At 30.1% G+C, this 12,123-nt stretch overlaps 1 protein-coding gene across 1 annotated transcript; it reads left to right on the forward strand.

The window, feature by feature from the left end:
• Positions 1–4,530: 4,530 nt before the first annotated feature.
• On the forward strand, positions 4,531–5,177 carry LOC126671046 (putative defensin-like protein 263). Its single transcript, XM_050364741.2, has 2 exons — positions 4,531–4,618; positions 4,943–5,177. Exons 1-2 carry the CDS (start codon positions 4,567–4,569, stop codon positions 5,161–5,163), a joined length of 273 nt encoding a protein of 90 aa, XP_050220698.1. The 5' UTR covers positions 4,531–4,566; the 3' UTR covers positions 5,164–5,177.
• Positions 5,178–12,123: the final 6,946 nt, after the last annotated feature.

Below are 12,123 nucleotides of genomic sequence, written 5' to 3' on the forward strand. Positions count from 1 at the left end.
GTAAGTGTTTTTAATTCCTTTGATTTTCAGATTTCATGCTTTGAACACACTTTGGTTTTCTGATCCGTGTGAGTTCGTTTCTAGATCAAAACTGAAACCGTTTGATTCCAGACGTTCTAGACTCACGTACCTTCGTTTCCCTATCTCGGTTTTGCTAAACGGTACGTAATCGATCTAGTTTCAATCGCCGTACGGTTTCCGTTTTAAAGCTTTATATTTTCTGTTTTGGTTTATGGTTACTGCCGATTTTTCCTTTGCTTTTTGTTCATGTTTTGCTTGTCTTATGGCTAAGGATCCCTTGGCATGATTAGTGGTCAATGATTTAAGCTATTAGATTGAGTTGTTCCATCGTTCCGGTCCTCGAATCGTTTTTGCCAAATCTTCTACGTTGTTACTGCCGTTCCTATTTGTTACTGTGATTGTTTATTATGTTGTTTATGGTTGTAAGGTTTATGTTGTTGTGTAGTTAAAGATTATGGGAATTGAGTGTTAAGGGTTGGTAATGAGAATTGGGTTTTGAAGATTTACTTTTGGTTTCTGCATTTGATTTTCATGGAGGCGGGGTTTTGGTTGTTTAATAGGTTGAGGATGGTTAATGTTCCATCTCAATCATATAACTTTTTTTGATCAAAATAAATTTATCCTTAAAGTTAACTTTATCTAATAAATTAGATTTAGTTTTGAATTATAATAAATACGTGGTTAAGATAATCCTTTGTTAATTTTGCTTATTTAATTACTTGGGTAATTTGATTTAATCAAGAATATCAAATTTGCATAAAATTGGTTAAATTGCAATTTAGCCCCCGAACTTATTTTATAACTTATTTAAGTGGATCCTTGGTTAATAACTTTATAGTTGGTTTGAAATATAAACAAAAGCAATTAATTTGATTTCGGATATCAAATTGACTAAAGTACAATTTAATCCCTATTTGGCAAAAGTACAGTTTAGCCCCTAATTGGTTAAAGTACGATTTAGTCCCTAAATTTTTATTAACTTAAAATGATTAAGTTTTTGATTTGTAACTTGGGTTACTTAGTATTGAAGTTATTGAGTTCCGCTTTTAAAATGGATTATTATTTGTTAATTTGTTTTACAAATATAAACTCGGGTTTATATTTGTTAAACGTTTTGAGTCGGATTAGACTTGGGTCATCCGACAAGCGAGGTTAGCTTGGTAGTTTGTGATAACTCGGCTAACCCACTATTTGGAAATTAATTATTATTTAAAGTTATTAAATAATATTTATAAATTGGATTTTAAAGTGAGAACTCAATAGACTTATCTTGTTTGGGCTTTATTATCTTTTGGGTATATTTGTGTTGCTTTGAATTGTTTATTCCGACATGTGATTTGTGCTAGTTCTATGTGGTGTCTAGTACTCTCTAGAGTTAGGGTCTGTTTTAATAACTATTTTATTTGTCTAGACCCGTCTACTGTTCGTGCTTCAGAGGCGAACCAGGATTAGTTGCTTGCCGGTATTCACGTGGACTAGCAAGCAGTGAGTTTATATTTACTATTTACCGCTTTATTAAGTAAATTGTTATTTTAATATTAAATATATATACTGTACGTATATTTCGAACTGTTTTTATATTATGGCTCTTAGTTGGAACATGCTACCTAATGGGCATCATTAGGACTGCGTGCGCACCGGTATTGATCTGGGTAAGGTATATATGGAAATATGGTAACTCGGTGTGAGCGTAGCTCTCGGGACCAGATAGAGTAACTCGGTGTAGCTCAGCTCTCGGGACTCTAGTATAAGTGTGGTTAGTGGTAACTCGGTGTAGCTCAGCTCTCGGGACCAGACCTATTGGATTATGATTATTATTTTAGAATTGTGGATTAGGGTTCCAACTATTATCCGTAATATTGTTATTAAATGTTTTAAACGTTTTAAAGGTTTTCCACTTAATAAATGTAAATAGTGGTATGAACTCATCTCAGTATATCTGACCCCGTTGTTTTCCTAATTTTTCCCAGGGGTATGATCTGAGAGAGTCTGGTGATCTCCGCATTTACTTTTCCTCGGAGGTTCCTTTTATTTTGATAAACTGTCAAACTATTTTATTCTTAGACCGCAGTAGTTGATTAGACGTCTTTATTATTATTACAGTTGTTGTCGGATTGGTCTGACTGGTTATATTGCTCTGGCATGTTATGTATTTATTTCGGATTATTTATATTATGCCTATTTTAGACTCAAAATTGAATAAGCATGTTATATTAACTGTTGATTATTATACCTGCTAGTTTAGGCTGAAGTCTCGGTTGCCCCCGAGCATTGGTTTTCTGCAGGTTTATGTGTTTATGAATTAAATGCAAGGCTAGCTACGGGTTTCGGTACTACATTACCCATACCCTAGCGCCGGTCGCGATTCATGAAAAATGGGTCGTGACATTTATATCATATCTTTAAAAATTAAATAATTATTCAAGTACTTTTATGGTTATTCCAGTTCTCAACATGACTGTGACAAAACATTTTTCGGTGACTGTCAGCTATAAATGATGGTCAACCTAAATATTATTTATACCTCTATATTCATTTTTGAAGTGTCACACTAAATAATAATTGAAATTATATTACTTTTTTCAGTATGCATAAAAAAAATATTAAACTTACGCTCAATTAAAAATTAAAAAAATAAATTTTTTCTGCTGTTTAGACAGAAGGAAGTTCCACAATATGATACATGCTAAATTGACCAGTTAAATACATGTTAATTAATCAGTCTACACTCTACACTATTAAATAAGTGGTGAATTTGTTTTGTTATTGTAAAAGCTTAACAACAATTAAAAAATGAAAATAATTGTTATTAATATCTGAAAAAGAAAAAGTAGGAAGATATTTTTGTTTTTATTTTATTTTTAAATGTTGTCTCTAATGTCTATCTGAAGAATAATTATGCTTTTTTTGACATATTTAGTTTAAACATATCTTTTTTTAAATACTTAATTATGTCCTTCTAGTGAAACAGAAAGTTAACAGTATTTGATAGAGATGCATAATTGAGTTATAAAAAAATTGAGGATATATTTGAAATAAATTTTTCATGAAGAGTTTATCCGTACTTCAGCATGAACATCAAGGACCAATAAGTTATAACTCAAATAAAATAAACGCTTGACAGTAATTTGCTAAGTCGTGAGCTCAATTACTCACATATATTTTCCTTTACCAATTATCAAAAAAAAGAAGCATAAACATCGGGGGATAAAATATATACTATATATAAAATTTATAAATAATATAAACATTTCTCATTGAACTGTTATTTTTTGAAATAATATATTTATTTATTTGTATATCAAACTTATAATAAATATATCAAGATATATTTAAAAAATAAAAAATTCATATATTATAAATCTTTTTTAGAGTCTCCCTTTTCGCAAACTATATAATAACATGCATTTTTATAAATATTTTTAGTTTTTTCAAAAGAAAATTGCATGGAATTCATCATAATGTACTTCATCTGTAGGCATCAAAAATAAACTTTAGGATTCGGTCTATCAATTTTAAGAAAAAGTAACATAATTTGTAAATTGTGCTTGAGGTTGCTGGATATATCACATGAAAGACAAACAACTCGGCAATGTTGTCAAAACCGACCCAGCCACTAAACCGATGAAGACAAAGGATGAAATGTTAGATGTTTAACCAGAGTTGAACCGGTATTAAACCGGAAGTCAAAAATAATAATATATATAATAATTATGATGTAATTTTATGATAACTAAGCATTTTATATATTAAAAATACAAAAAGAAAATTATATTGTGAAAATTATAATATATTATAAAAACAATAAATTGAAAACAATTATTCAAAAATATCAAGTATAAAAATAAATTAAATAAGAATGTGTGTAAAAAAAGAAAAGCGAATTTTATTTGTCCAATTCAATTTTAAACTATAATCATATTGTTAAAAATACTAGTATAATCATTTATTTGATATATAAAATAAATAAATAAAAAGCATTATACATAAAAAAAAGTTAGTTCAATGGTTAAAAGAGATCCACGGCAGTCATTTCTGTTTTTTTTTTTTAATTACGGACTGTATACATTGTTTGGTTGTCTGACCGAATTAGAGCCGGGTTAACCAGTTTAACCGTTCAGTTTCTACGGTTATTTGGCCGGTTCGGTCAGAAAAATGGCTATTTAATTATCTGGTTATTAATCCATTCCGAACCGGTGATGTGACCGGTTCTCGATTTTTTCCGTTCGAACCGGCCAATTCGGTTCTGACAACCATGCAATTCAGACATAATTTTTCATTTGTCAAAAATATTCAGTATTTACTGGTTCTTGCATTTTCTGTAAAACTTTCTTTTTGAAGATTTTAGTTGCCTTTAAAATACAAAATGTCCAAAATTATTCCAACAATTCATATATCTATTCAAATTAAGAAAAATAGTAAATGGTCCTGAGGTTAGTTCTTGCTTTGATGCCCTATAAATAACAATTATATGAGAGCTTCAAATCGCAACTAACAAAAAAAGTATTTCTTGAATAAGCAAGTAGGAATTAAAGTAGAAAAAAGATGGCAAAAACTTGTTTGAAGATGGCAATACTATTTCTAGTTGCATCACATTGTAAGTATTGATCTTATTCAAAGCAATTTATATTTTTTGTTGTAGAAAAAAGTAATTAATTTTTAATATTTAGTCACAGATATACATACATTTATACACTCTAAGGAAGCGGTCAAGGATTCGTCATTGTCGCTATAAGTCATATAAGTAGTAATAATACTTGAACAATGTCGATTTTCTACCTTATTTGTAAACGTCAAGTCCTATTTAGTTATTAAAAACTTCATTTAATTTAAATTGAATTTAACACGAGCGTTATATGTTTTATTATTTTAAATTTTTCAATCTAGCAATATCATTTTTAAAAAAATATTTGTTTTGCAGGCATTTTACTCTCAATGGCATGTGCATCTAATGGAGATTGCTTGTACTATAGATGTGACGTTGGAAATCATCCAATATGTTCTAAAAATCAATGCACATGCGTGCCAGATTCACTAGACGGAGTTCAATATTGTCACAACGATAAGGATTGCAAACCTCTTTGTCCTCCAAATTGTGGAATTACAAATTGTATTGGTGGAAGGTGTATTTGTAGCTGTTAAACCATATCATTCAACACACAATTTTATCAATAAAATAATAGTTGTTTTTTTGCAAGTGTGATAATTTTGAATAAATTTTTATTGACATATATTTTTCAAAAAATTAGATTAGTTAATTGACATGCTAATGATGACATTAATGGTATATCAATTACTCTATTTGTTCCATAAAAATAGGCAAAATAAAATTTGCACATGAATTAGAAAATGATAGTTAAGATAGTAATAACTTAAGTTAATTTTTTAAGTTTTTTTAAATATTATTAATTTATATTATGGAAAAGGTAATTATTGTGTTGGAATTGTAATTAAATTTTGAAAAGATAAATTTATTTTTAAGTTTTATATTGTATAAAGTGATAATTAATGATGATTTATAAAATTTAATGGAAGTGGTTGAAATTGATGAAGGTTAATATTAGTATTCTTCAAATTAATATAGTAACTTTACTTCAAAATAGCCATTTTGTAACGCTCAAAATAGCCATTTTGTCTCCATCTACAATTTTTTGTGAAATGTATTGGTAATAGCAAATGAGGGTTGGGTGTGGGTTCGACCCATCCCTCTGCAGCCAATAGACTATATCAAATAGTGAATAATCTCGCTAAAACCTGCTAACATCTAATGTAGTGTAATTCTATCTTTGATGAAAAAAATGTATTTATAATAATTTTAATTCAATTAATATATTATTTTATTGAAGTCGTAGCAATTTTTTAATAAATGTCTTATTTGTTATTTGATAGATGCGGCACGATTTGTATTCAAATTATAAAAAAATCAAATGCTACCTTTGAAATTCTTCAAAAAAAAAACAGCTATAAAATGACAATATCGTGCATGAATAATTTACAGAATTTTCAATTAGTTAGATATAAATTTAATAGATTATTTATAATTAAAAAATATATTATTTCATAACTTACAATTTGTACAGTCCATTCAAATTTTATGTTGAAACACAAAATTTATATTTTCTAAGATGTTAGAATCTTGAATTTATTTTGCAAATTCATATGTGATGTTAAAAAAATCTCACTTAGATTTTTTTGAATATTTGTGATACTTAACAACATTGTGATACTAAAATATAAAGGAGAAAAAAAATTCCTATATTTATTATTAAATTTTTCAATACATTTCTGGAGAATAAAGTATAAGAAGTACTCTAAGTATTTATATAAAATGAAAAATAAATTATATGCATTTTTTATTTATGGAATTATCAAACATTACATTGAATAGAAAATGAATATCAATATTATCAGTTGCAAAAGAATTAGATCATACAAATAGATTTCATGAATATTGTAAAGTACTAAAATCATAGTACATGATCGTCAATTTTTTTTTTTTTTTTTTGAAGGAAAAGATATTCAATAAATCAAAGAGCTGTTAAATCAGCCAATACAAATTGTTTGATATCATTTGGGACACTCCCCATCCAAATAGCAATCTGATCTAAATCACGCAGAGCTAAACTAGCTAGAGCATGGGCAACCTTGTTGTTGTTTCTTCCTGTAAAAACGAAGCCTTCACAGTTATCTCTGCTAATCAAGCTAAAACAATCTAAACCAATAAGACCAATGTCATTACAAGGCAACTTATTTGAATTGAAGGTCTCCACTACCACCTTTGCATCAGAACAGATAACAAAGGGAGTTAGAGTAGCTTCTTTTGCCAAGCTAATGCCATCTCGAATTGCATAAGCCTCTCCCAGACTGACTTCTATTATGCCTTCATACCTTCTATAACCAGATGCTAGTACCACACCATGATGATCACGGATCACAGCAGCAGTACTGTAACATTTATTGTGCACATCAAATCCTGCATCAACATTTACTTTGAACACTCCTGCTCTAGGTGGAACCCATCTATTATCTTCCTCCAGCTTTCTCTCCTCCTGGCTTCTGTGACTTCCTGCAATAGCAGCTTTCTGATATTCCTCCACGTAGTCCATAGCCCAATCAAGAAGCTGACCTTCCGGTTTGGAAACCTGCTGAAACAGAATGCAGTTTCTGTTATGCCAGATAAGCCACAGCAGCACACAAAAAGTCATGAATTTCTGCTTATCTAAAGAACTATAAGCTTGAAGTAATAGATCTTGAATTTTCCACTCTTTGTCAGGATTCAACCTGAAAGAGTCCTCCCAACCTTTCCACACCATCTTAACTTTCTTGCAAAACCATAAAGCATGAAGAAGAGACTCAGGCTCTTTGCAACAAATAGGACAATTTTCATCAATCTGCATTCCTCTCTGTCTCAGGTTGCTCCTAACTGGTATCCAATTATGAAAACTCTTCCAAATAAAAATCTTCACTTTTGAAGGTAAAGCAAGTTTCCAGAGAAATTTCCACCACCTCATCATGAAAGTAGAATCTGACCCACTGGCCTCATTTCCCATTTCTCTGGCCACTCTGTAGGCACTTCTAACACTAAAATCACCCTTCTTATCATAATGCCATCTGATCTCGTCAGGCAGGTCTGCATTAGCTAAGGGGATCTGGAGAATGCAATGAGCATCTGCCTCCCCAAACATGCTTTTAATCATATCTACATCCCACTGCCCAGTCTGTCTAAACAACTCCTTAACTCTAGCCTCTGCATTAATCTCTGGATTATACAGGAGTTTAAAGGATTTCTCTCTAGGGATCCATCTATCAGAAGTTATACTTATGTTCTCCCCATTACCAACCCTCCATCTAGTACCTGCAACCAGAATATCTCTCCCCCAGCAAAGACTCTTCCAAGTGTAAGAAGCACTTCTAGGACAACCAGAATCTAGAAAAGAACTGTTCCTAAAATACCTCCATTTTAACACTTTAGCTAAAGTACTTTCAGGATTTTTCAGTATCCTCCACCCTTGTTTAGCCAAAAGGCTTTTATTGAACAACTCCAGATCTTTAAACCCCATTCCCCCATAACATTTAGGCTTAGACATTAAACTCCATCTGGCCCAATGAATCTTTCTATCATTCTCCTTACTACCCCACCAGAATCTATTACATAAGTTTTCAATCTCCTTAATTAAAGATTTAGGAAATTTAAAACAGTTCATGTAATAGGTGGGAATAGACTGTATCACAGCCTTGAGCATAACTTCCTTACCTGTAATATCCCATATTTTTTTTATTATCTTATTTTATTTAATTTAAATTTTATGACGTATTATATTTTAAATTTGAATTTTTGGATAAAATTTTATAGATGAATATTTTTTGAATGCATTTAAAATATTTTAACTCCAATTTACTTATATATAAATACACACACACGTGTTTTACCATTCATCTCATTGCCCTAATTCAATAACAAAACTCAGACTCCTCCTTTTTATTTTTCGGCGGAAAGTGGCATTGTCTTTATGCGATTATTATTTCCTTCCTCTGCAATTTGAAAAGAGGTAATCTATTATTTTTCATTATTTTATTCTAATACATTTGTTAGGAAAAAATTTCACCACCCATGTATTAGTCCATGTCATCAACGTAACTTTTCCATTTGTATAATTCTTGTCCATCATTGTTTCGTCTTTTTGTGATGCCATGGGTTAATGGAAAAATAATCTATTTCTTATGCTTTTTTTGAAGAATTAATCATTATTATATTATTTATTAATTTGGTAAATTCCATCATTTTTATCTTTTGAAATCTTGGTTGCGGCTTTTGTTTACTGTATTGTTAATGTTAGGTTTGCTCTTATGTTGAAGATGACGAGGTGTCTTTGGCTTATTGGCTGCTTTGATTATTATTTTTTTGGTTAAAGGTTTTTTTTAGGTCACTGATTTATTTTGCTTTTAACATATTGATTCCTTAACTTATTCCTTAACTGTTTTATAATTGATTTTAAATTTAAGTTACAAATTTAGTTTCGACTATTACTTCGACGATTTAATTATTAATTATGATTTTAAATTACTTTGGGTACCATTATTTTAATTCTAGAATTAATATTAATCTTATTATAATTTAAATAATTTTTAATTAAATTATTTATTTGGACTATATTCAATAGGGAGTTGAATCTGTTTGTTAAATGAAAGAGATGGGTAAGTGACTAAAGTGGTATTTAGGTTTTTTTGGTTTAAATCAATAAAATTTTTAAGTTAAATTTTATCTACTGATTAATTGATTTTGATTTTAATTTGGGGAATTCATGTTAAATTAATAAGTTGACAGTTTGGTAATATTATTTTTAAATCTACAAAATAATATTTGAGTTATTAAAAATTCAATTAACAATTATTATTAATTATTATTTAATGGTTAATTAGAGATTTCGGGCTTAGCGTGTCAATGTGATTAAGTTTATATTTTTAAACTTTTGGATTTCGTTATATAAAATTTGACAAATTGAAATCGACGATTATTTTATAATTTAAATTAATATAATTACTGGGGTAATTATATTTGATTTTAAATATCTTTTTGGTATGTCATTTTGGCTAAATTATAATTTAGCTCTTGAACGTTTTTAAAATTTATCTGATTAAGTTTTTGGTTGTAACTTGGGTTACTTAAAGTTAAAGCTATTGGGTTCCGTTTTAAATATTGATTTATTATTTTATCAAGTTGATTTCATAATTATAAACTATGGTTTATAATTGGATATGATTATATTCATTTTATCAAAGTGATTTTTGAGAATTATAAACTTTGGTTTATATTTTGATAAAATATTTTGGGTTGGGTTAGACTTGGGTCACCCGACATGTGAGGTAGCTTGGTAGTTATTGGTAACTCGGCTAACCCATTATTTGAGGAATTGATTTAAGTTATTATTTAAATATTATTTGAGTAATATTTTCCGGAACGGATTTTAAATCGGGAACCCAATAAACTTGACTTATTAATTTTGGGTATTGTGTTTACTCAAGGTGGATCGTATTTTGACTCGGGTCATTATGTAATTAATGGTTGTTTTTGCTTTGACTATGCTTGTGCGAGACTTGGTATAGTGCTAGTCCTGTGTGGTGTCTAGTACTCTCTAGAGTTAGGGTCTATTTTTAATTTATATTTATTACCTTGACTAGACCCGTCGACTGTTCGTACTTCAGAGGCGAACAAGAATTTGGTTGCTTGCCAGGATCACGTGGATTAGCAAGCAGTGAGTTTATATCTCTATTTACCTCTTTATTAAGCAAATATTATATTTTGTATATGTATATGTATAAACAGCTTTTGAACTGTTTTTCGGCATTGTGGATTTGATTTGGAACGTGCTACTCGATGGGCATCATCGGGACTGCGTGCGCACCGGTAATGATTATGGTATTGAGGTAGGTTTGAGATATGTCTCACCTTAGTGAGGGCACCGGTGGAAGATACGTCTCCTGGGCTCACTATTAATTAAGTGGTAGTCGGGGAATCGGTTATTGAGATACGTCTCACCGACACGACAATGGATTTAGAATTGTGGTTTAGGGTTTCATTGATAATCCATAATGAAAATATTTTATTAAACGTTTTTTAAGGTTTTTAACTTAATAAATGTAAATGGTTATATAAACTCTACTCAGTAAATCTGACCCCGTTGTTTTCCCAAATTTTCCAGGTTTATGATTTGAGCTTTGGTCGATCTCCGTTTCTTCATTCTCGGAGGTTTTTATTTTATTTTCAGAATAAAAGAGTCGAACTGTTTTAAACTCTTAGACCGCAGTAGTAGTATCAGTTATTCATGTCTTAGTCTTTTATTTATATTTTAGACTATTGTTGTTGGATTGGTCCAACTATTATTTTATCAGTTTTGGCATGATTACAGTGTTTATGGAATTATATATATTATCATGCTGTTAGACATTATTTTGAAATAAGCGTACTTCAAATATATGCTGTTATATTGTACTGCTAGATTAGGTTGAAGTCTCGGTTGCCCCCAAGCATGTGATTTTCTGCAGGTTTATTGTTTTAAATGTTATAAGTTGGTTATCCGCAAGGCTAGCTACGGGTTTTGGTACAACCATACCCATACCCTAGCGCCGGTCACGATTCATGAAAATGGGTCGTGACAAACTTGGTATCAGAGCTTTAGTTTCGAACTAAGGCCAAATTTTTGCATGTTTTGTGTTTATCGCTTTAAGGCATGTTTAGTGCTACTGTTGTTCCATAGGATCTACTGCGGAATTAGGATTCATGTCTTGTCTTTAAAACGTCATCTTTTGATTTTAAAACTTTCTGCCTACAGCGATAGGATTGCGTCCAGTCAGTCATTATTTATGCTTTGATTTGATGCTTTTGATGTTATCTCACTTGGATGATTTAATTGCTTTTGATTTCTCGGGGATATTATGTTGGTAATTTCCTCTATGTCATACTTGGGTATGAGTTAATTGTCTTATCTTGATGATGTTTCTTTTCACCTGAGTGATATATTTTGGTCGTTATGCTTTAATGATGTTGCCAACGTTAAATTATTTTGTCAGTACTTCTGATTTTGACCGTGAACTTTGATTTCAAAAAAATTATGTTTTGTTAGGATTTGACATTATTTTGGGATAAATGATTTTTGACCGAAAAATCTTTTTCACGCTTTGTGAATTACGTGGTTGGCCACGTATTGTTTTAAATTTTCTTAAGAATATTTTTTTGCCTAACTAGTGTTTTGACGCATAAAGTCAAATGGGTAGTCTGGACACGACACCCTGAAATATTATTTTCAGTATCTTGCTAGTAAAATGAAACTCTTATATTTCAAAGTTTTACATTTGACTAAGGATTGAAAAAGGGTTGTTATTTTGAAATAAAATGAAATTCTTGTATTTTACAAATTAAAATGTTACGTCTAGTTTGGTGTCTTCAAAATGATTATTTTGAAATAATATTATTTTTAAAGGCAATACTGATTTGATAATATAACATTAATTTTATAATTTTACCATATTTCGAATTATACAAACTTTGGTGTTGGCCGTATGCTTGATTTACTAATTTTAATTGAAGCCAGTGTTTTTGAAAGG

The sequence above is a fragment of the Mercurialis annua genome, linkage group LG3 (assembly GCF_937616625.2).
Source record: "Mercurialis annua linkage group LG3, ddMerAnnu1.2, whole genome shotgun sequence".
In the NCBI taxonomy this organism is placed as follows: Eukaryota; Viridiplantae; Streptophyta; class Magnoliopsida; order Malpighiales; family Euphorbiaceae; genus Mercurialis; species Mercurialis annua.

What these genes read in the sequence shown, in the direction of transcription:
- LOC126671046 (XM_050364741.2), top strand. Translation starts at nt 4,567, where the DNA reads ATGGCAAAAACTTGTTTGAAGATGGCAATACTATTTCTAGTTGCATCA. An exon ending in ATTTCTAGTTGCATCACATT is followed by an intron (nt 4,619 to 4,942) that starts GTAAGTATTGAT and finishes TTTGTTTTGCAG; the next exon opens with GCATTTTACTCTCAATGGCA.